Below are 26,397 nucleotides of genomic sequence, written 5' to 3' on the forward strand. Positions count from 1 at the left end.
TATCAAACTCAACTCAGTTCTATGATCAACATTGAAACCCGTATGCAACTAGTTATGAACTAAAGATCTAATGTGACTTGAAAATGTCTAAGGTACACACACCATAAACATCAAGCAAACTATAATCCAGAATTGACCACAAGCAACGCAAGTATCAACAAGATTAAAACCTGTGCTAAAGCAGACTATTCACAAAAGAACCAACAAAGTAATCACCAAAAAAGAACTAAATATAAAAACAGTTAAAATACTGAAATTAAAAGACAGAAAAGTAAATTGCAATAACAAAGATAAACTAAGGTAAACTCCATCTGCTTCCATCTGTGGGGTCTAGTCATCATCATCTCCAAGAGCTGCTCCACCATAATCAACTCCATCAGCATCAACAGCTCCACTACTCCCCCAAACTTAGGAGCCTGGTCCCCAGGCCAATCAGTATATGCCTGAAAGTCCTAGTAACCAGAAGTGATTGCAGAGTGTAATCATGAAAGAACATGGTGAGCACAAAATTTATACACAGTGATGACCAAGCAAATGTAGCAAAAATGGGGAATATCCTTAGACCAAAATTAAGCACAACATGCATGCACACGGAAATGAACTATAACAATGCAACATAAAGCACACAAACATACAACATACAACAGAACATAAAGAAACATGATTGAAAACAGATAAATATGGGCTGTCAGGAATGTCCTACGCCGGGCGCAACACAGATGCGCCGGGCTTCATATCAGTAAAATTCAACAAGGCTTCAAAATCTGATATCGCGCCGGGCTTGCGTTAAACGTGCCCGGCGTGGTGGGTTCCAGAGACCACAATTCGAGTGTTGCGCTGGGCGCGAGGTGAAGCGCGCCGGGCGCATAACCCTGATATGGTCAGTTTTGCCTAAATTTACTTTGAGATAAGGCCTGATTTCCACCTAGATACAGAGTTACCTCTTCCTCACACTCCCAACAAGATGTACCCTATATTTACCCACTCAAGCATGATTCTAACAATCAACATCTAACACAAAATAATACATACCACAAACCAACATATAACACAAACAACGTGTACACAAAACAATCATGCATAACAAACATTAACACTAAAATCTACAACAAAATGAAAGGACAAACACATAAACAAAGTCAGATCTCTGGGTTGCCTCCCAGGAAGCGCTTGTTTACTGTCCCGAGCCTGACGGTGACCAACTTGAAGTGCTCTACTCTCCTTCTCCTCCTATTGCTCTTGTTCCCCTTTGCCCTGTGTTCAACCTCATGATTGCTCAACAACGGCTCAGAAGGATTGGTCATTCTAATTTGAACAGTACCTTGCATACAAGAGAAAGCTGAAGACTAGAGTACACAAGTTAGCTTCATCAATTCATTGCTAACAAAAAATAACAAAAACAATAAAGGATTAAATCACAAATAGCTATAAATACTAAATCGCCATTCTAATCCCCGGCAACGGCGCCAAAAACTTGTTGAGATTTCCGTTGAAGTACTTTTGTTATAATTGTAAATCAGATTAATTCTATCAACGGTCTCAAACACGGCAAGTATACCGGCCGTTCAAGTAGTAAAAATATCGTATCCACAGGGATTAGAAGGTAAAATAAGCATTTATTGACTATTCGTGACTAAAGAATAATTCCAATTTATAGTTTGTCATGTAAATGTGAGATGAAGAGCATGACTATTGGAATGTTAAAACTATAAAAAGATTAGTTTTAGAATGGGAAAGAGTAGAAATGGGATAATGGTATTGTGAGGCTGTGGGGGTCAGATTTCACCGAACGTAACACTAATGTATCCTTAATCTCTTGTTAAATTCATTGCTTAGTCAACCCAATAGTTTACTCAAACCTAATTCCTTAGAGAAAGAGCCTAGGTGCGGATATTGAATATCAATCCCTTGAGTACCCAATACCTACACCCGCATTACGGGCTAGGGTTTAAGACTACTAATGGGTCAAGCTCTATCCCTAGATACAATCTCCACTAGGCATATGTTCCAGAACTAATTTCAAAGGTATTTCCCAATACTCAATGGAACCTTAAATCATGCAAAGGGTGATCAATCCAAAGCAAGCATTAAGCAAAGAAACAAACACAACAATGAATGAAACAACAAATATATATATCATTGAAAACGTAAGGATTACAATAGAGTATGTTGGCTACATCTAACCCCACAAAATGGGTGAAACCACTCAACAAAGAGGGCAAATACAAAATAGAGATGAAAGGAGAATGAAGAACCGAAGGAAAGATCCGCACACGGACGATCCCAAGCCCTGGGAATCCCTTCCGCAGCTCCTGGAGGCGCCCAATGTGAGAATGGGGGTTTCTCCCCCGAAAATGGCTTCAAATACGAGCTTGGGGAGTCAGATTAGGGTTTCGCGCCCGGCGCATAAGTCTTCGCGCCCGGCGCGGGGCCTTCCAGATACTCTCTGCCTTAGGACAAGCCCGGCGCAATTCACATTACGCCCGGCGCAATGGCTCCCAGAGGTGAGATACTCTGTTTTGCTCGCCTGGCGCGGATCACCTTGCGCCCGGCGCAGAACCTCTTCTCTGCTCCTTAGCTTCTTAGATTTCCAATCCTAAGAGTCTTCAACTTTCCACTCTTCCTCAATACCTGCACAAAAAATGAGGTGGATTAAGGTATTGTTAGATGAATTTGGGTTAGTTATATCTGCACACAAAATGAACCAAAAAGAGAACAATTATATTGCAATGGTTCAAAGGATGAGTGGAATTTGTTCAATAAATCTCATCCAAAAAGAGGTAAAATTGAGACTTAACAATATTTAATTAATCTTTATATATATATATATATATATATATATATATATATATATATATATAATGGCGGCTTGGTCGTACAAGGTTGTGGCAGACACCAAAATGCAAGAAATAATGGACTGTTCTTGGGGATGCGATGGGCAGCTTCTTTGGGAACCAATATTATATTATTTTTTTAAGAGAAGATAATAACGTGATAATGTACATTATTAAGTTATTATCTTCTTTTAAAATTGTATATTCGATTGTGTTTTTTATGAAATTAAATTTTAATTCTTAATTAATTAATTAAAGAATGTAAATGTCGAATCACTTTTTTATATATTAATTACCAACGTTAATGTATAATGATATACTTATAAATATATAATATCTTTACAGTCTTGCAAAACGAATTGAGTGTTATTAAGGATGATAGCAATGAAAATAAAATAGTGAGATGAGATATTTTATGAGTGATGGAGTAAAAAAATAAGTGAAAGAGAAATTGAAAGATAGTTAGAATGAGTCAAAAATATACTAGGGTTACTGTCTTTATCACTTTTCTTTTTATAATATATTTATTATTATTAGTTGAGAATCACAAATTTTAATAATTTTTATTTATATTAAAAAAGATATTTATTAAATGAGATATGTAAATTATAAAATTTATGATTTTAATAAACGTCAGCTAGTAATAAAGAAAGTGCTAGTACAAACACAAATGAGTCTAAAACTCGATTAACGGGGACTAAATTTTTTTAATAATATATTTAAATAAATATTAAATTATAATTGTTAAATACAGTATATTATTTATCAAACTTATAAATATTATTCTTTTAAATCATAAAATTATCAATAATACAGAATATATAATATATTTAACTAATTTTTCAACATAATCATATATTTAAGACAATAAACATATTTTATTTTAATTTTTTTTAATGAGTGAATTGAGGAGAGGGGCGAAGGCCTCTAGCAACCCTTCTTAAATCCATCCTGAGTACATAAATATTAAAGAAATTAAAGGTATGACTAACACTATATATATAGAATACATCTTAGAAAAAATCTATAACAGAATCAACGCTCAAAGAGTGAACTACTGAACTTTATATCAATGAGTTTAGAAATTTTTTATATGGGTTGTCTAACTTTTCCAAAATGAAATTAAATAAGATTAAATAACTTTATTGTATAAGCTTAGTGTAATTTTCTAGAAGCAGATAAGAGATATTGCCCAAATAATATTTATAGTAGTAGATAACGGTGAGTGTCTTTCCTCAGTATTTGACTTTATCTTGTTGCATGTCTCTGTCTTGCATTTTTAAAAACTTCATAACAGCAAGAGATCGTATTCAACACCATTCACAAAATTCTAATATTCTACTTATATCATTCTTCAAAATTGGCCAAAATGCTTTGATAATATTGAAATTAAAACCCTTTGAACTCGGACGGACGTTTGCTATACTCACAAATCCAAATTACTTTTTTAATTTTCGTTCCCATTTTTTTATCAAATTTATTAGAATAACTTTTTTACTTATACCACTCGTATCTTGGAGGAAACTAGAATAATTTGATTCTAAAATTGTCGAACTAATGTAGTTTTTGAGAAGTTTACGACTATAAAAAAAATTAGTCGTACTTCATGTATATGACTTTTATGTTTATTATAGTTAATTTACAACTGACATAACTTGCCGTTATAGACCGTCAGAAACTTAAAAAAAGTTGTGCTTATAAACTACGATTTACCCAATATTATTAATAAAATAAAAAACTCGTTAACAATTAAACATTATATTTAAGTGTCACATGTCACTATATCATTCTCTTTTAACTTCATATATATGTAGGTTGATGGACTAGTATTTTGTATAAAGGTTTGGATATGGCCACTACTTGTGCTTAATCTCTCAAAGCCTGATTCAATTATCAATATGAAGTTTCTTTTGCTTATTAAAAAAAAAACTCACTAATATACGTGAAAGTTCTATTGAATTTGAATATATTAAAAAAGTGTGTATATATATAATTATATTTTAATTTATTTATTTGTTGAATACTTTTTGATTCGTGATGTTTTTTTTTCTCCGTTTTTAACGATTTAGAATCAAATGGAAGAATCAAACAAAACTTACAAGCAACACCATTATCGGAATCTTTCAATAAACAGAGAACAGGTGTTGAAATATGTTACAGAATAAGATTCCACTTCCAACTAAATAAAGTAATCTGCGTAATATTAACTTCTCCCTCATGATACAGTGAGAAGATTCTATAGTTTGTGTATTTATATCTTTCCCATATGAACCCAACAATGCAGAGCAGGAAGACTATTTGATTATTTCAAGAGAAGTGGTCAGAAGTTATATAGTCAGTCTTCAAGTTCACATATCTGATCGAAGCAATCGATTATCCTCAAGTTGCACGAACAGGTATAAGGCTGGCTCGATTTATTTCTACCCAGATATTTTCATTATACTCTTGCTGGTTATTAATTTCTATACTTTTATAGAAATAAGAGTCAGATCGAGCATTATAAATTTAAGTTTGCTTGAGATTTCTTTTTTTTTTAAAGAAAAGTTGACTCATTTATTCAAACAAATGAACTAAAAGTTTGAGGCTAACTTATTTAAAATTAAAAAAAAAAATTAAGCTTCATCTTAGTTTGATTATAACTTAGTTATTTTTATTTATGAAAATTTTTAAATTATTTTTTAACTTTTTAAATTTAGTATTTATTGAAATATTTAAATTGTAGATAACAATTCATAAATAGAAATATGAGTTAACCATGGGATATAGTATGATATTGGGGTTTTTGTTATGTAGCTTTAATTTTGTTATGTATCATAACTTATTATTTGTCCATCTCTAAATACAAAACATACCACTTGTGTCTGATAGAACAAGCCACACTAAAGGAAAGTCTACACCTTCTCCAGGCGACTAGGTAGACAAAAGAAATCTAAAGAACTAGAACATCAATATGAGAAGACCAAAACCTTACTTTAATTAAATATAATATGAACCAAAAATAAACTGCACCATCATGAAATAGAGAGTGGTTAATCAATTTGATGCAAGGGAGTGTTGATGGAGTATTTAAAAATAATGAAGTGTCCAAAAATATTATTCTTACAAGTTCACGTTTGGGAAAGATAATATGTTTTTAGCTGTCTTCATTGAAAAAAGATGTTTTGTAAAAAAAAAAATTGCATGTTTGAGAAATAGGTTAAAGGTTAAAATATTCTTTTAATCTACTTACTTTACATTTTAATTTTTATAATTTAAAATAGAATTGTTTTAGTTTTATATTTATATTTCTCAACCTTTTTAAATTTCTATAGTTTAAGATGGGGCTTTTTAGCTTCTACATGTGGAGTTTTTTTTTTAAATGTTGTTAGTCCTTATTATTAATTTTTTTATAATGTTATGTATTGTATATTAATTTAGTAGAGATTTTCAATTTTGAAATAGTAAAATAAAGGGTATCTAAATACAAAAAGGACAAAATATCGAAAATTTTAATTTATAGTAACTTTAACAAAATAAATTTGATATTATATATATAAAGTTAAATTAATATATCTATCACATCAACACAGAAAGAGACAATGTTACAAAAAGAATTAATAATAAAAATTAAAAATATTAAAAAATTATAAGTATAAAAATTAAAAACTATAGAAACTAAAAAGAGTTATAAAAGATGAGTATAAAAACTATAAAAAAAATCTATTTTAATTTATAAGATACAAAAAGTAAAATAAAATTGCATAGACTAAGAAATATTTTAACCTTGATAAAATGATGAGGAGTCTGATTATCCTGGGCGTAAGTCTATTTAAGTTTATTTTATTTAATAACTCATATTTTATATTAAATTTCAATGATCCAATAGTTGAATTTGAAGTTCTTAATGTATAAATTAAGTTTGCAAATTTTTTAAAAAAATTTGAAAATTATTTAATACTTCATTTTATTAATTCAAATCAACATATAAAATATTTTATGATTATTCAACAATTTAAATTAAAAAAGTAAAATATCTTTTAATTTTCAAATTAATTTTTTTTTTAATTTCTGCGAATATTTTTTTCAGGAAAATTTACAAAAAAAAATGACACTTTTCATGATACAGTGAGAAGAGTCTATAGTTTGTGTATTTATATCTTTGCCATGTGAACCCAACAATGCAGAGCAGGAAGACTAATTGATTATTTCAAGAGAAGTGGTCAGAAGTTATATAGTTAGTCTTCAAGTTCCCATATCTGATCGAAGCAATCCATTATCCTCAAGTTGCAAGAACAGGTATAAGGCTGGCTCGATTTATTTCTACCTAGATATTTTCATTATACTCTTGCTGGTTATTAATTTCTATACTTTTATAGAAATAAGAGTCAAACCGAGCATTATAAATTTAAGTTTGCTTGAGGTTTTTTTTTAATAGAAAAATTGACTCATTTATTCAAACAAATGAACTAAAAGTTTGAGGCTAACTTATTTAAATAAATAAATAAGAAGTAAACTTCATCTTAGTTTGATTATGACTTAGTTATTTTTATTTATGAAAAATTTTAAATTATTTTTTAACTTTTTTAGTTTAGTATTTATTGAAATATTTAAATTGTAGATAACAATTCATAAATAGAAATATGAGTTCACCATAGGATATAGTATGATATTGGGGTTTTTGTTATGTAGCTTTAATTTTGTTATGTATCATAACTTATTATTTGTCCATCTCTAAATACAAAACATACCACTTGTGTCTGATAGAACAAGCCACACTAAAGGAAAGTCTACACCTTCTCCAGGCGACTAGGTAGACAAAAGAAATCTAAAGAACTAGAACATCAATATGAGAAGACCAAAACCTTACTTTAATTAAATATAATATGAACCAAATAATAAACTGCACCATCATGAAATAGAGAGTGGTTAATAAATTTGATGCAAGGGAGTGTTGATGGAGTAATTAAAAATAATGAAGTGTCCAAAAATATTATTCTTACAAGTTCATGGTTTGGGAAAGATAATATGTTTTTAGCTGTCTCAGTGAAAAAAGATGTTTTGTAAAAAAAACTGCATGTTTGAGAAATAGGTTAGTCCTTATTATTAAACTTTTTTATAACGTTATCTATTGTATATTAATTTAGTAGAGATTTTTAATTTTGAAATAGTAAAATAAAGGGTATCTAAATAATGGATGTCATAAGCGAATACTTAAAAAAAAAAAAAAACATCAAAAGATTCAATTTATAGTAATTTTAACAAAATAAATTCGATATCAAGTTAAATTAATATATCTATCACATCAACACAAAAGAAATAATGTTATAAAAAGAATTAATAATAAAAACTAAAAAAATTTAAAAAATTATAAGTATAAAAACTAAAAACTATAGAAATTAAAAAAAATTCTAAAAGATGAGTATAAAAACTTTAAAAAAAAGTCTATTTTAATTTATAAGATACAAAAAGTAAAGTAAGTAAAATTGCATAGACTAAAAAATATTTTAACCTTGATAAAATGATGAGGACTATAATTATTCCAGGAATAAGTTTATCTAGGTTTATTATTTAATAACTCATATTTTATATCAAATTTTAATAATCTAATAGTTGAATTTAAAGTTCTTAATGTATAAATTAAATCTGTAATTTTATTTAAAAAAAATTAAAAAAAATATTTAATATTTTATTTTATTAATTCAAATGAACATATAAAATTTCAGTAATTTAAATTAATAAAATAAAATATTAAATAGTTTTTAAATTCTTAGAAAAATTATATATTTAATTTATATATTAAAAACTTTAAATTTAATTATTAAATTATTAAAATTTGATGTAAACGTTCCCCACTCATAAAATAATTTAATTTTTAGTGCTTTTCCGGTCATAACTTAATTGTGCAGGTACTTTGAACAATGGGAAACCGTTCCGGCGGGTTTCGTCTTCTCGGCAATGGGCACTCTTTTTACCGTATTGAACTGGGCGAGGCAGCTACCATTAGCATGAAGAAGAGAGGAATAAAGCTAGATGAAAAGACTCATAAAATGACTCAGACCTGGGAAGTCTTGTACAACGTGCAAGGAGTGATTTCTACATTTTCCATAACCAATAAAACCACCGAAACAAATTCAGACGAGGAGTTAGACATCAAAATTGAAGATTATACGCATGGAATAGAAACAGATATAGCTATGTATGGTGAAACGAATTACGTAACGGTGAGAAAAGCAGAAGCTGGTCTCTTCTTGACGTATATCGTGGGGCAGAATCTTATCGATTTTTCGTCAACCACCGAGGCCCTTACACAGCAAAGTCCGGTGATTCCTCGAGGGGTGAGACAAAAACGTATTTTCACGCTTATGGGTATGGAACTAGGATGAGTCTTTTCGTTATGGAGTCCAAGAGCAGAAGAAGCAATGAGAAGGCTTACATGGTAACCGTGGCTCATTATTACGTGAAGAGTTCTAGCGGAGGAATATTCAATGCAAGTGGTGTAGACATTGGTCTTTCCATGGTGGTGAGTGGTGACGATTCGAGTGTCGCGTACAGGCCGTTTGGAATTCAACGTAGATGGGCCTGTTGAACACCCTTCTTCGGCACTGTTTCACATGATTGAAGAGGCTACGGGAACCGGGACGTGGAAACCTACTGCATGTCCTCATTGTGTCAATGTTCAGAGGCAGTCTGATGAGAGTGAAGACAGTGACAGTTCTCTTAGGGCACCACGGCAAAGTCATGGCAGCCTTCAAAGTATAGGAAATAGAGGACGGGTCAACGGGGATGCTAACGGTAGTTTCTTTCAAGGAAATAAAATTAAGTTTGTTAAAAGATGGATATAATTAAGTTTATGTAGATAATTTGTTAAATATGTATTCATATTTATTTATTTAATTAAGATAATTATTCATATGTATTATGTTTTTAAAATTTTGTTTTTGACTACAAAATACTTATTTAAGAAATAATTTTAATTTTAGTTTAATTTTGTTAAAATTAGATATTTTTTTATCTTTTTCTTTGTTGAAGTGAAACACAAGATAGAATAATTTAGAAAGCTACAAGTTTTAAAAGAAAAACATTACTCCAAGCTGCATATGATTGTAGCTCCAAGCTATCAAAATTCGCACATAGTTATCATAATAAATTCACATTGAGTGAGCTAAGTCACGGAGAATTATTGGAAGACTACATCAACTCATTCAAAACTAGTAATAAAGACACTCTAAGCGATCAAAATTCACTTAGAGCTACCCATAAATTGACTCTGTGTGAGTCAAGTTAGAGACCAACATTAGAAGATTATTATGTCAATTTTCCTAAAGCATACACCATAAGCACTTAAAGCAAAAAGAATTCACTCCGAGCAAGTAAAGAGAGAGAATACCTTTGGTCAAATTCACTTGATCGCTCAGAGCGAGTAACATATATAAGTGATTTAAGCGATTGGACTTAACCCGAAAAGTCCATCAGGACGTACTTATCATAAAGTTTGAATTTTTATTAGCCTTGGAGTTCGTATTGTAACACGGTTTCTTTAGTATAATTTTAGGAGTGATTAGAAAGATTTCTATGAGATCAATTCAAGAATTACATAGGGCTCAAAGATTAATCTAGAGTTGTAATCCTTAGTCATGAATGATTAAATTCCCTATTCTTGGTGATTAAGGTATTATTCAATTAATTTTTTTTCTTTTATTTTTAATGTTTGTCTTATTTTGATCACCCAATGCATGATTTATTATAATTAATTGAAGTTAGGAAATCTTTTCGAAGCTATGATATCAAGAAAACATTGATGACATTTATTACTAAGGAAATGGAACTTCTCTTAAACAATCTGTAATTTCTCACCTAAGAATTTAAGATTTAAATACATGTATGGGTTGTTGAATTAACTGTTTAATTATAATGAATGGAAAATTTATAGAATTTTACATAGGAAAAATTAGTGAATCAATCTCTGATTACTTTTATTATAAATCAATTTTCATCCAAAATATTGTTTTCTTTAAATTTTTTCAATTAATTATTTCTTCATGTAATTCAATTTAATGATTTTTTTAATTATCTATTTAGTATCAAAAAAATCATATTAAATAACTATAAACACATGTCTTTGTGGATCGATAACTTGAATTTTGTGTCATCTTTATTACTACGTTAATTGGTATACGTATCAAATGTGTATTATATACCAAATTGAATTTATGTCAACCTAGTTTTAGTGCATTATATATATATATATATATATATATATATATATATATATATAGTGACAGATCCAGAAATTTTGAATAGTGGGAGTAATATTCTTTATATATTTATAGTATTACAAAATTTACATATAACTTTTAAAAGTATAAATATATATCATAATTATTTTTTATATGTTTTTATATTTATGATTACGATTAAGAATGAAAATAAACTATATCAGACTAAGTTATATTATAATTTAATAGGTTTAAACCTAATTTTTCTTCTGTCATAGACATTTTTTAAATATTTTGTTAAAACTACAATCTTACAGACCTATTTTATAATAATTTAACACTAATAAAAATATATAAATAAATATTTTAAATTGTATAAAAATCAAGTTTAATTTATTTATGATATAAATATATTTTTAATATCTTATATAATTTTTCAGATGATTTATTTTAAAATATATTTTATAATAAAATTCTAAATAGAACATAAATCTTCCAGTTTTTTCTATTTTAATTTTTTTAATCAACGTTGTAAAGATAAACAAAGGAATGAAATAGATGCTGAAAGATATATTGAATTATTATCATCAACATGAATTATAGAGAATGATTTAAAGACCTTATATAAGCTACACGTAACAGAATAATCTTATCATAAACAATGACAGCTAAGATAACTAATCATAGCTAAACTAATGATTTTATCATAACAGAATTAGTTTTAATCTAACTAACTTTATTATCCTTAACATCCCCCCTCAAACTTATGTCACATGATGAAGTGACCATAAGTTTGCGTCGAAAACTCTCAAATGGAGGGCCAGTGATGGACTTTGTAAGAATGTCTGCAACCTGAAATTGTGATGGTAGATGAAAAACCTGAATGGCTCTAGTAAGCACCTTATCTCTTACAAAGTATAGATCAAGTTCAAAATGTTTACTTCGGGAGTGCATAATGGGGTTAGCAGCTAACATCACAGCACCAAGATTGTCGCAGTAGATTGTTGGAGTAGCAGTATTCACTTGAAGTTCACTAAGAAGTGATTGGATCCATACAATTTCAGTAGTAACAGCAGCTAAACCCCGATACTCAGCTTCGGTACTACTCCTAGAGACAGCACGTTGCTTTCGTGATGACCAAGACACAAGATTGTTTCCAAAGTACACACAGTATCCAGTTGTAGACTTTCTATCATCCAAGTCAGAACCCCAATCGGAATCCGAGAAGGCCATTAAGGTCAGATTAGTTGCTCTTCTGAAGTGAAGACCATGAGTGACAGTCCCTTGTAGGTATCTCAGTATCCGTTTCACAACCTTCCAATGATGTTCTTGAGGATTATGCATAAATTGACAGACTTTTAATGGAAAAGGACAATTCTGGTCTGGTGATGGTGATGTATTGGAGGCCACCTACAATTGATCTATAAAAGGAGGGGTCGGGAATAGATGTAGAGCCATTGGCAGTGAGTTTTAGACCAGAAGTCATAGGTGTAGGTTGTGGTTTAGAATCATCCATCTTGGCTCTATGAAGTAAATCTTGAATATACTGTTTTTGAGAAAGAAATAAGCCTCCATCAGAAGTATAGGATACCTCAATACCTAAGAAATGATGAAGAGGGCCAAGATCTTTTAGGCTAAATTTTGTGTGCAGGGTAAGAATTAATGAATTCATCTCAGCTTGCGAGCTGCCAGTGATTATTATGTCATCCACATAAATCAAAAGTAGGATGGTGGATGTGGAAGTATTCCTTACAAATAAAGAAGTGTCACTCTTAGTTGGACGAAATCCCACTAGTACAAATGACCCCTTTTACGTCGGGTATTTGAAGCCTTTTACGTCGAAAAAGCATCAGACGTCAATACGGGAGACGTAAAATTTACGCCGGGAGTCAAAAACCGACGTAAATTTACGTCGGACATGCCAAGGTCCGACGTAAAAAAGTCATGAAAATTTTAAAAAAAAACGAGTGCAAGCAGAACGGCCCGTTCTCCTTGGAGAACGCCCGTTCTGCTTGGAGAATGGTCTGTTCTCCATGGAGAACGGGCCGTTCTGCTAGCAGAACAGGCCGTTCTCCAAGCAGAACGGCCCGTTCTGCTTGATAGACCCGGGCAGTGGTCACTTCCTTCTGCAGCTTCACAAACACGAAATGCAACACAAACATTATTACGAAAAATACATCCCAGAAAACACAAACATCGGTTAAGGAGTGGTCACTACCTCATAGAAAAACAGATGGATGTATGGTTAAGCCATTTCCATCAACACGCGAAGAAGAAACAACGCAACTCCGAAGAAGAAAAACAGAAAAAACGTGAAGATGAGGAAGACAACCACGATTTGAGGAGGAGGCGGAGGGATGAGGAAGAATCCACAACGCGCAGGAGAACGTGAAGATGAAGAAGAATGCCATGATTTGAAATCTGTAGTGCGCGCTCTTGATTTAAGGAGTTATTTACGACAGACGAAGATGGGTCCGACGTAAATGAGATAATTTACGTCGGCTGCTTTAGCTGTCTGACGTAAATTATCTCATTTACGTCGGACCCATCGATGTCCGACGTAAATTTTCTCCTCTTATTTACGGAACTGCCACCGCGTTTTTACAACGTCGGGTGTGCTAGTTTCCGACGTAAATGAAGAGACGTAGTAGGTCCTTTTTCCACTAGTGTCCCATGTGAATGAGAGTAGTACTGAGCTTCTGAAACCATGACCGTGGTGCTTGTTTGAGCCCATAAATTGCTTTATGTAACTTGCACACTTTATTTTTGTGAGTAGTGTTAAAGCCAGGGGGTTGATTCATATACACCATCTCCGTCAATTCTCCATGCAGAAATGCATTGTTGATATCAATTTGATGAATATGCCACTGTTGGAATAGAGCCAAATTAAGTACAACCCGCACTGTTGTAGGTTTAACAACAGGACTAAATGTCTCATGAAAATCAAAACCTTCTCGCTGGTGGTAGCCTTTGGCGACTAGCCTGGCTTTATGTCTTTGGAAGCTGCCATCAGCATTGTGCTTGCTTTTAAAGACCCACTTGCAGCCTATAGTACGACAGCCAGCAGGTAAGTCTACTAAATTCCAAGTGTCATTTTTCTGTAGTGCAAGATACTTGTACGGAAAAAGGTTCTCGTCGAACTTAACATGCCTAGACATATATATTTTCCCGGATGGAGACATACATTTGTAGCCTCTCTGCTGATTGCCATAGCCCAAAAAGAGACATTGTTGAGTTCGAAAATCCAATTTATGATGGTTGTATGGTCGAAGTAAAGGATAACATGCACAACCAAAAATTCGAAAGAAGTTATAGTCTGGGGGTTTTTGAAAAAGTGTTTCATGAGGACTTAGATTATTTAGAGAAGGGGTAGGCAAAAGATTGATGAGGATGGTGACAGTAAGGAAAGCTTCACCCCAAAAGTGGAGAGGTAAAGATGCATTAGCTAGCAGAGTGAGGCCAGTTTCTGTGATATGTCTATGTTTTCTTTCTGGGCTGCCGTTCTGTTCATGTGTATGAGGACAAGTTAATCGATGTTGAATGCCATTTTCATTGAGGTATTTGGACAATTTTATGAATTCCTTAGCATTATCAGTTTGTATAGTTTTGATTTTAGTATTCAATTGAAGCTCAGCAGAGGACTTAAATTGTTGAAAAGCAATAAATGCTTCAGATTTAGAATTTAAAAGATAGATCCAAGAATATTTTGAAAAAGCATCCAAGAAAACTATATAATATCTAGCACCAGTAGAAGTTGCAACGGGGGAAGGGCCCCAAATGTCTGAGAAAACTAACTGAAGAGGAGTATGATATTCTGAATTTGAATTTATAAAAGGAAGTTGATGAGCTTTACCCATGCAACATGACTCACACAATACAGAATCTGGAAAATTATTACAAGGAATATGACTATTTCTTAAAGCTACTTTAAGAATTTTAGGAGAGGGATGACCCAGTCTTAAGTGCCAAAGAGTAAAGCGGGAGTGAGATGAACTCTTCTCAGCAGAAAAAGCTAAAGGAGGCTGAACCTTGTGCATGGGTGGGAAAACATATAAACCACCTCTAAGTTGCCCTTGAAGAACTGTTTCCCGGGTACCCTGAGTTTTAACAGTACAAAAATCAGGATAAAATTCAAAAAAGACATGATTATCCCGAGCAAATTGCGACACACTAAGTAAATTTTTTGTTATGGAAGGGACATGAAGAAGATTATTAAGAATGACAACTTTAGAGAATTTAGGACAGTGCAAATATGAATGACCAACATGATGTATATTTAAGCCTGTACCATTACCAATATTAACTTTGTCTGAACCAGTGTAAGTATTTTTGGTCGACAGGGTGGAATCATCATGTGTGATGTGGTGAGAAGCACCTTAATCTGGATACCAAAGAGGATTCACTACTGTAGACGGTGTGGCCAGCATTGTAGCATCACCTGAAGCATTGTTGTGATGATACATTTGAGAGGTATGGACCTGTGGTTGAGGTTGATACTCCTGATTATACCTGTTCCAGCAATCAAGAGCAGTATGGCCATTTTTCCCACAAATTTGGCAAGAAATTTTTACCTGATGCCATGTATTGTGATTATTATGATTCCAGTTTGTCCTTCCACTGCCTCTGCCACCATTGTTTCTACCACGGCCGTTTCGTTGTCCACCTCTTTGATTGAACCTGCCTCCAAAAAAACCACCTCGGTAGTTATTGTTGCCTATACCAGAATTGGTGTCATTGTTTTTCCATTGAGCAGGTACTGAAGCAGTGTTAGCATGAACAAGACTTATCTCATTGCGTTTTCTCTTGTCAAACCTCTCTTCTTGTGCAAGAAGCAGAGCCTCGATCTCATCTACTGTGTATGGATCAATTCGAGATGTTATGGAGGTCACAAAACTATCGAAATCTTCAGGCAAACCATCAAGAATCACATCTATGTGATCTTCTTCTGAAATTTTGACTCTTACGGCAGCGAGTGAATCAATAATTTTCTTGATTTCTAATAGGTAATCATTAATTTCTTTTTCTTTCTTAATTGTGCGTAACTAAAGCTTCAATTTCTTGATCGTGGCTTGTGTATGGGACGCATAGTAAACCTCTAAACGCTTCCAGATTTGAAAAGAGGTTTCCAACCCAACCATCTTTGTCAAGATATTGGGGTGGACATTGAAGCCAGAAGCCATGCCGTCAATAGTTGATCTTGTTGCACATGATGCTCGTAATCTTGACTTAGGGTGTTGCTTGCTGCATCCTCTGTTATCGCGAATTTTGCTGGAACATCACTACTAGTGATGAATTTCTGAAGCTTCATTCCACGAATACTGGCAAGAACTTGTTGCTGCCATAACAAAAAAATTTCATCGTCTAATTTGATTGCAATTGGAGTATGGAAAGTTTGCAGGTTGAACGATTTTTGTGTAGCGGAAGACATGTTTGATGGATCTCACTGTAAAAAACATGAATGTTTGTGCAATAAATAAAAAACATAAAAGGTAAACATGAATGTTGCAAATTTTATTTTATAAAAAATAAATTTTTAATATATTATATTATATATGTAAGCATTAATATATATATAAATATCATAATTAAACTTTAAAAAAAATAGATTCATTATTATGGAGTATTTCTTATCACATATGATAACTAATCTCCTTTAAAAATTTGACAAATATCAAATAAATAAACATCTCTTCCAAATTTATATTTTATAAATACGATAATTTAAATATATATTTATTTTATTAAAATAATCTTTATTTAAAAAAAATTGATAAAAAATATATATATTATAAAATAGTAGTGGGGGCAAGTGCCCCCACTCTCATGCATGTAGATACGTCACTGTATATATATATATATATATATATATATATATATATATATATATATATATATATATATATGTATATATATATATATATATCCATTTACTCCAAGAGTAAGTTTTGGTAGACATACTTCATTTAATAATTCATGTTTTAAATCAAATTTTAGCGATTCAACCATTGAATTTAAAGTTCTTAATGTATAGATAAGTCTGCAATTTAAAAAAAATAATAATCATTTAATACTTTGTTTCATTAATTCAAATTGACGAATAATTATAAAAATATTTTATACATTAATTAATATATATATATATATATATATATATATATATATATATGTATATTCACACCCTTACATGCATGTATGTATATAATGGATTATAATATTTTTTTAATGTCTATACTTTCATTTACTTTATCTTTTAATTCCTATAATTTTAAATAGATTTTTTTAATTTTTATACTTATATTTTTTAATCATTTTTAATTCTTATAATTTGAGATAAATCTTTTTAATTTTTATATACTTACAATTTTTTTTATCTCTTTAGTCTTTATTGCTAATTTTTTTTTGCAATATTATCTATTTTACATTCATGTTGTAAAGATCTCTAATTTTATAAAGGTAAAATATGTTTCAACAAGTAACTCCTGTAAAATAAATTTGATATCATCAAGATTGAGTCATGACAGCTATCAAAGTGTAGAAAATATTGGACGGATCAATGGGAATGGTAACGGTAGTTTCTTTCAAGGAAATAATGTTAAGTTTGTTAAAAGATGGATATAATTAAGTTTATATATATTGAATTTATGCCAACCTAATTTTATGTAGTTTGATTGTACAAACTTGTCTCTAATAACCTAGCTTTGAGATATTGTATGTTTTGGATCCAAATTCTCATGATTTTTATTTTTGGACATCACCCAAAAGACCTTCAACCAATGAAGATAATTGTGTGTATATAAACTCATGTTCATCCTCTTGTTTGAATGATGTGGGACTTTGTTTGCATCCCAACAATCCTCCCCTCAAACAAAGGACCACGGTTTACCCCCTCTCCTACAGCAGAAATTACGAGTATTATCCGATGGTGGCCCACAAAGCTCATGCTCTGAGTGTTAGCACCGCCACTCCATCATGATCTCATGACAGCGGGACACGCCCTCCTAACCCTCCATGTTACCAGGAAACCTCTCTTCCACATGGACCCACCGTTAGGAAGACTTTTGACACAAGGGATCCAAGATTAGGAAAAATATATAATCCACGAAGGTATTACATGCAGATAAAATTTCGTAGAAAAATTTGTAATTATTAGTGAAAATAATTAATAATTTTACACCGCAACAACTGCAATCCGCATCGCAATACCCTGCAACCACAATAATCCCAACCGCGACCGCAATCGCAATTTAAAACCATGTTTGGAGTGCAAGAAAAATAGTACGGATGAAGAGTACTATAGTGAGGTGACTGTCGCACTACTTTCCTAAGAGTAGCATAACAGCTTTCAACAGACCAACCGAAACAAACGTACGTTATACTTTCTATGGTGGCAAAGATTCGAGCATCCAACGGCAAATTGGTATAACGGTGGAGGGCCCTGCGAAACAACTTTTTCTGCATTCAATACAACCGGAATTCGGAAACCTACCATGTTTGAGTCTGATAATGACAATGATTCAGCGAAGACTTACCGGTACCATCAAGTTTTTTCGGGCGAATATATGGAACAAATAATGTCACTCAAAGAAGCATGGTAGTGGTAGCAACCGGCAAAATTCAACAAGTGTTATGAGGAATGGTAACGGTGGTTACCGGTAAAATGGAACAAGTATATTGCCAATAATGGATTGTTCATGGGGAATGGTAATGGTAGTATCATTTACTGCGAAAATTATTATGGTTATGCACTGAAGACAGCAACAATATTGGAGGAAGAAAATTAATTAACTAGGTGGTGTATTTTTATTTTTTATTTTTAGTGTAATGAACCCAGCTGGTTGTATTATGAACAAATATGTCTAACTTGGAAGTTGGAAATCTTGTTCATTTGTGTCGAAATAATTATTGTAATCTTCATAATATTTATAGAGTGAGAACTATTTCTTTCTGAACTTTCAAGATCGGTTATATAACAACCGATTTTAAAAGTCAAGACTTTTAAGATCGGTTATAAATCAACCGATCTTAAAAGTCTACTTTTAAAATCGGTTGATAACCGATCTTAAAAGTCTACCTTTTCAAAATCGGCTCTTTTAAGATCGGTTCCATAACCGATTTTAAAAGTCCAAAATAACCGATTTTAAAAGTCTTTTTTCCACTAGTGGAAATGCAAGCAACTTTTTTTTTATTTTCTATAAAATACTTTTGAGATTTTCTATTATTTTTTATATTTTTATTCCACAATAAATACATATTAATAGTAAATATACATACTTTGATTTCTTTTACGTAATATCTTAGATTTAAGTAGTGTGTATGAAAAAATAAATAAGTAAACTCACTTGGAGAGCTAACCTCACTATATCGTGGATCTTCTCGACTCAAATGGGAGAATCAAACAAAAGCAACACAATGAATGCATGGAACCATTCAATAAAAGAACAGTGTTGGGAAAGTTATGTTGGAGAATTAGATACCGCCTAAATTAATTAATTAATTCTTTTTCTCCTTCAAATAAACCTAAATTAATTAATTTGCGTAAGATTAACGCTTCCTTCATGTTTGTATCTGAAGAATCTATAGTCTGTGTATTTATATATGCTTCCCATACGAACCCAACAATGCATGGAAGGGTAGAGAAGACCATTTGATTATTTCTAGCGAAGTGATCAAGTAGAGATATATAGTTAGTCTTCACGTTCATCGAATAATAATCACCATTTACATAGTCGATTTGCACGTGCTGCAGGTACGGCTTAATTAATTTACTTTTACATAGAATTTCATTCTAATTTTGTTGATTATTTCTTTACTTTTTATACGGCATTAACTTTTCTAGAGTTTTATTTTAGACTGATTGATTGCACTCCTGGTCTGTGATGTTACATGTTCTAATAAGTGAGCTACATATTCTGCTAATGACTTAATAATTCACAACAACAACAACAAAAAAACGCTATTATACGTGAGGAAATAGAAGTAGTCCTAGCACTCTACGTTTTCAAAAATGGAAATTATATTTATTCTTATCATTAACAGCTGGGGAAGACTGTTTGTGATATTAAATTGGACAAGCCAGTCTATTTACGATTGACTTGAAGAAAAAAGATTGAGCGTGGGACAAAACCAAAGAGACTTCCTGAGAAGAGATTTGTAAACTTTACATAGAGTATTTCCGTAGATAATTTTATTGGAATACAAAAAAAAGTTTCACATCGATAAAATAAAAAAATATATATATATTTATAATATATATATATATATATATTATTAATAAGAGACCTTTTGAGTGATGACTAAAAATAAGTTCAACTATTTTCCTAGTTTGATGAGTGAATCTTATAGTTAAATTCCCTTTTATCTTTATACTCAAGGATCGGTCTGTATTTGTCTGAGAAAAACTTTTGCACTCCTCCATTTGGGGAGTCTCACACCCCATAAAAATTGTCTACCTTAGATTGTTTCTTGGACATGCCAATCTATTTACGATTGATTTGAAGAAAAAGGTCTAGTATGGGACAAAACCAAAGAGACTTTGATTTGAAGAAAAAGGTCTAGCATGGGACAAAACCAAAGAGACTTCGTGAGAAGAGGTTTGTAAACTCTACATAGAGTATTTCGATAGATAATTTTACTAGAATATAAAGAAAGATTTCACATCGATAAAATAAAAAAATAAAAAATATTTATAAAATATACATATATTTCATTAGTAAGGGACTTTTTGAGTGATGATTAAAAATAAGATCAATTATCGTCCCAATTTGATGAGTGAATCTTGCAGTCAAATTCCCTTCTACCTTTACACTCAAGAGTTAGTCTCTATTTATCCCAGAAAAACCTTTGCACTCCTCCGTTTGGGGAGTCTCACACCCCATAAAAATTGTCTGCCTGAGATTGTTCCTTGGCCTATATAGGTTTTGGTACAGGATTAGAATTTTAACTATTTCAAATTGGTATCTCACTGATAATTCTACTCCCCTCCCCCTTACCTAAGTTGCACAGGAAAAGGTCAAATTTAATTCCAAAAATAGTGAAGCTTCATAGGAGTTTTTTGTCCAACTATAGGTATATGTAATCATAAAAGTTTAAGTTTAAAACAAATAATATCTTATCAATATAAAGTTATGTGTAGAATAACCAATAAACAATAAAGATATATAACATTTTCTATATAAATATATCACCCTCGATAAATACAAACCCAATGACTCAAACAAAGTTTTAGACATGCAAGAGCCTCATCGATGCAAACCCAATAACTCAAACAAAGTTTTAGACATGCAAGAGCCTCATCGAGTCATCGTCACGGCTCCTTCCAACCTCTCTATCTTTTGCTACTTTTTCTTTAGCATTTCATCACTTACTTTTCTCTTTTTTATTTATTTTTTTTAGCTGTTTCTAATTTACAGTTTTTTATATAATAAAAGAGAGATAAGAAGGGTGGTGAGAAAAATAAGAGGTTGGTTTAAGAAAGAGAAGACATAACGAGTACAAGATGTGAACAAAGCTCATCACCCACCAAAGTTTAGTTATTGTAGCCAAAACAACCACATATCCTACTTTCTATGTTGTTTATGATTCTAAATCTTTGCATCATCTTAATGTTTTACATGTTAGTTTGGTCTTTTGGATTCTCCGTTTTTGTTCTTATAGTTTTTTTTTTCCCTTCAGTTTAATGAGTTCTATTAAGTTTTTTGTTCTATTAAGACTGTCTTCATTGGTTTGATGAAATCAATTTTATAAGACTTTAGTCTTGATAATTTGGATTTTCATATATGTGTGTGTTTAGTTTTCTATACAAGTGTTGAATAGTGTGGGATCGTAAATGTAATTAAGGTATAGATAAGGATATACATAAAGAGAAATTCAAGAGAAATCGGTTAAAGAGAATAAAAAATTGTGGAAAAAAGATGTTATGTTTTGGTAAAGATTCGATCTTATTTTAATTTTTCATATTTTTTCATATTGTGAAAGTTCTATCTCTTTCTTCTCTAGTGAAAGTATACAAATTAGTTGAATGACACAGATTAATCGTAGTATTCTCTACTCTTTTTCTTTCATTCTGCCATTGCTTTTTATTTTTTTTCATAATCACGTTTTGCATTTTACTTTTTACATTTTCATAGGATGCTATGCGTTTTTGTGTTTCTTGAATTGTTCTTGTTATTGTGTTGGATCAACAATATATTTTTATACAACTACATCACACGTATTCTATTTAAACTCTCAAACGTGCAGGTATATTGTCGAAAATTAAATATATGGGAAACAGTCATGGCGGGGTTCGCCTTCTCGGAAACAGAGATGGACCTTACCATGTTCAACTGGCCAAATCGACTACCATCAACTCGAAAGGAGAGATTAAGTGGGAAGATGATGGAAAAATGATCCAGACATCAGAAATCTCGTACGCCATTGATGGATTAACTTGTACACTCTCCATGAAGAAAACCACCGAAACAAATTCAGATGAGACGTTAGAGATCGCAGTCAAAGACATTTTGCATCAATCTCTTCATGATGGTAAACAAATACAATATTCGCAGATATTTTTTGATAAGGTGACAAAAAGAGCTGGTGTAGATCTTACTTTAAAATGTACGTGTAGTCAAACATATCCAGTAAGTACCCTTAAAACGCATTCCTTATGTTGCCCTATATCAAAACGGACCGATACTAATTCATCAACCAGTGTAACCAGAACTAAGCTTTGCACTTATTGGTATGGAACTAAGAAGGGTATTTTAGTTAGGGAGTGGAAGATGAGGCCAGGGAATTTGAATATTTACATGATGACTTGGGCGCATTATTGTGTTGCTACTAATAGTAACAACGGTTTTTCTATGGTGGCGAAGATGCGTATGCCAGATAATGGCTATTGGGACTTTAAGGTAAATGGACCTACCCTACACCCTTCTCTGGGATTATTTTTCATGATTGAACAAGTTAACAGAACTGGGACTTGGAAGTACACGGCATGCCCTCACTGTGTTATTGCTCAGACTGAGAGGGATCACAGTAGCACATCCGAAAATGAACACAACGATGATGGTGTTCACCGACTACCATTGCAACGTCTAAAATATACATATTAATCCTAGTTTTACACGTTTATAGATAGTTATATATATATATATATATATATATATATATATATATATATATATATATATATATATATATATATATATATATATATATATATATATATATATATATATATTTAAATTGAGAACACAATTGAGTAATAAGAGCAAATACATATAATTAACTTAAAAGGATCTTAAAATATTTACTAAGATATGTACATCATTTTAAACTACTCATATATCTTAAATTATTATTTTTAACATTTATACACATATTATTCTACACGCAATACCTATTCTATATATATATATCTTGTTATTTTACACGACTATTACAATAATATTTACATTGGTGGTGGTGGAAACAAGTTCACAATAGGATTTATATGATTTGCTGGTGGTAAAAAGAAAGTCACGATAATAGGTCCATCTATGGTGGTAGGGTTTTCTTGATCGGGGAAGAAAAAGAACGAAGACAGTGCGATGTCTTGGAATGTGACAGAGTTAGAAGTAGCATCTATTCCCCAATTACTCTCGGGGAAAACGGCAGTGATCACTCCTGTAAAAGGACCTGGGATAGCTGGGAGATCCATCTTTATATATATATATTAAAATTTTCACAACAAGAAATAAGGAGTGAGAACACTTTTCAAAGAAATATTTATAATCATAAAGCATGAGTAACAATAGTTAATAATAATATATATAAAATTTGAATTACACTTACAGTGACTAGTCAGGATAAATAAGCATTATAATATTAATCAGCGCAAGAATTTTTAATCATAACTTCTTACTCATTTAAATCCCCAAGGTCAAACCTCCAGCTACAAATAATTCAAATTTTATCTTCTATGGCCATAGAGTAATATTTATTTTTAAAATGAGTCAAAGACATTTTAACAAAATTATATTATAATCAATCATAAAACAATCACGCTAAATAAATTTGAGAATTTATCACGATTTTAATAACATATACGTAAATAAAATATATTAAGAGTAATTAAATAACATGTAAATAAAATATTTTAAGAGCACCAATTAATTAAATGACAATGATACTTATTATAAAATAATTAAACAATATAAAATATGAACATATTAAGAATTATTATCGTTAAAAATAATCATAAAATAATTGCAAGTAAATGAGGTTAGGTGTAATATTCTAAATTTGTGATACAACATTATTAATATTATATATATATATATATATATATATATATTCTTAAAATAATACTTCTTTTAAATTTCAATTATCTTATTTAAAATAAATAAAATGGTTGTATTATTATTTTTAAAATTAATTATAATTCATATTTTTAGAATAATATTTTAATTATTAAATATATATAAATATATATATATTCAATGATATTATAGATATTTATAATATTATAACAAACTATTTAATATAATTACATATATATTAAATAAATAATTAAATTAATTAGTATAAATAAATAATGTTTTATTTGATGTTTATTAAAATTAATAAATAAATATATATATATATACATATATATATATATATACTAACTAATTACATTATAAATATTGTTCATGAGAAATAACTTATTATAAATTTACATGATGTTATAGAAATATAAAATAAAATGGTTCAGTGGTTTCACTCTCTGTGCTTAGGGACTTCAAGTGCATGGTACTGGGTTCAAATCCTACATGGTCATATATTTTTTTATACATATAATTAAAAGAAAAGAAAAGGAACGTGGCAATAGATTTATGTATATATGCATCAGGTACGCTCTGATTGCAAAAATTGAATGCTTATATATCTATAAGCAACCAAACTTTGTAACGAATATGAAACTTGGTTAAGTATAATTAAATCACCATTCCATTCACCATTCCATTTTAACTAAAGTAATCATTACCGGGAATGCTATAAATAGGTTCACTTGGTAAAAATTGGAGATATCAAAACTTACGGCAAGAGAGAAACGTAAGAAAAGAGAGAAAAAAATAAGGAGAAAGAAAGAGAACAGAGAAGTAGGAGAAAGAAGTAAAGAAAGAGAGCAGAAAGGAAACACTTTTACACCGCTACTGTTTTCCTATAAACCTACATTTCGAGGTAAGGGGGAGGAGAACTTTATCTCTTTAATTTTTTTTATATATACTCCTATATTTATTTATTTATGTTATTTTTATCTAGTGAGGTGTCCCTAACCTCATTTATTTGTTTATTCTATGCTTATTGTTATTCATAATAATTATTAATATGTCCATATTTTATATTGTTTATTTATTCTGTAATAATTATCATTATTATTTAATTAATTGGTGCTCTTAATATCTTTTAATTACGTATATGTTATTTAATTAAAGATTAAATAATGATAAATTCTCATATTTATTTAGCGTTATTATTTTTAAATTGATTATAATATAATGTTGTTAAAATATATTTGACTCGTTTTAAAAAAATAAATATTGTTCTATGGCCATAGAAGATAAAGTTTGAATTATTTGTAGCTGGAGGTTTGACCTTGGGGATTTAAATGAGTAAGAAATCATGATTAAAAATTCTTGCGCTGATTGATATTATAATGCTCATTTATCCTGACTAGTCTCTACAATTGTAATTCAAATTTTACATATATTGTTTAATATTAACTATTGTTACGCATGCTTTATGATTATAAATATTTCTTTGAAAAATGTTCTTACTCCTTATGTTTATTGTTTTTGAAAATGTAAAAATTAAATAAATATAGATGGATGTGCCAGCGATACCTGCCCCTTTCCCTGCAGTCATATCTGCTGTTTTCTCTGGAACCACCTGGAGCGTCGATGCTCTCGCTAACTCTGTAACTTTCAACGGGGTGGCAGTGTCGTCGTTCACTTTTTCTCCATACCAGGAAGTTCCCACGGTGATAGATGGATCCATCGTTGTGACTTTTTACTTACCTCCAGCTAATCACGTGAACCCGATCGTAAATTTGTTCCAGCCACCCATGTAGTTAGTATAGAAGTAGAAAAATAAAAATATGATGTGTAAATAGGCTTACAATAATATGTACTACATATATAGGAAAAAGAAAAAAAAAACGCAACTACGCGTGTTTTTGTAAAATATTGTAATGGTAAGTACTTATGATATGATATAATGTATAGTATTATCATACATGTATTCTTTTATATATATATATATATATATATATATATATATATATATATATATATATATATATATATATATTATTGATGTTAATATTAATACTATTAGGCATTACATTAGGGGCACCTCACTAG

At 30.7% G+C, this 26,397-nt stretch overlaps 2 protein-coding genes and 1 long non-coding RNA gene across 4 annotated transcripts; 2 read left to right on the forward strand and 1 right to left on the reverse strand.

The window, feature by feature from the left end:
• The first annotated feature begins 5,072 nt into the window (after positions 1 to 5,072).
• On the forward strand, positions 5,073 to 9,727 carry LOC109801390 (uncharacterized). Its single transcript, XR_002240018.3, has 3 exons — positions 5,073 to 5,230; positions 6,901 to 7,109; positions 8,720 to 9,727. It is a non-coding gene; the product is annotated as an uncharacterized LOC109801390 (long non-coding RNA).
• A 2,028-nt stretch (positions 9,728 to 11,755) lies between these two features.
• Positions 11,756 to 18,518, reverse strand: LOC109800519 (retrovirus-related Pol polyprotein from transposon RE2). Its single transcript, XM_083067709.1, has 6 exons — positions 18,399 to 18,518; positions 16,192 to 16,364; positions 15,436 to 15,988; positions 13,722 to 15,126; positions 12,444 to 12,628; positions 11,756 to 12,343 (listed from the first exon to the last, which is right to left on the reverse strand). The coding sequence occupies exons 1-6, from the start codon at positions 18,516 to 18,518 to the stop codon at positions 11,756 to 11,758; spliced, it is 3,024 nt and encodes a 1,007-aa protein (XP_082923835.1).
• A 909-nt stretch (positions 18,519 to 19,427) lies between these two features.
• LOC109800520 (uncharacterized) lies at positions 19,428 to 26,226 on the forward strand. Of its 2 annotated transcripts, XM_083072423.1 has the most exons (3): positions 19,428 to 19,775; positions 22,268 to 22,920; positions 25,860 to 26,226. In XM_083072423.1, the coding sequence occupies exons 2-3, from the start codon at positions 22,291 to 22,293 to the stop codon at positions 26,103 to 26,105; spliced, it is 876 nt and encodes a 291-aa protein (XP_082928549.1). In that variant the 5' UTR covers positions 19,428 to 19,775; positions 22,268 to 22,290; the 3' UTR covers positions 26,106 to 26,226. The 2 variants fall into 2 exon arrangements, with proteins under 2 accessions (XP_082928549.1, XP_082928552.1); XM_083072426.1 differs by lacking the exon at positions 25,860 to 26,226 and having other exon boundaries at positions 19,433 to 19,775; positions 22,268 to 23,129.
• The last annotated feature ends 171 nt before the right edge of the window (positions 26,227 to 26,397 follow it).

This window comes from Cajanus cajan, chromosome 1 (genome assembly GCF_000230855.2).
Source record: "Cajanus cajan strain Asha chromosome 1, NIPB_CcT2T_4, whole genome shotgun sequence".
In the NCBI taxonomy this organism is placed as follows: domain Eukaryota; kingdom Viridiplantae; phylum Streptophyta; class Magnoliopsida; order Fabales; family Fabaceae; genus Cajanus; species Cajanus cajan.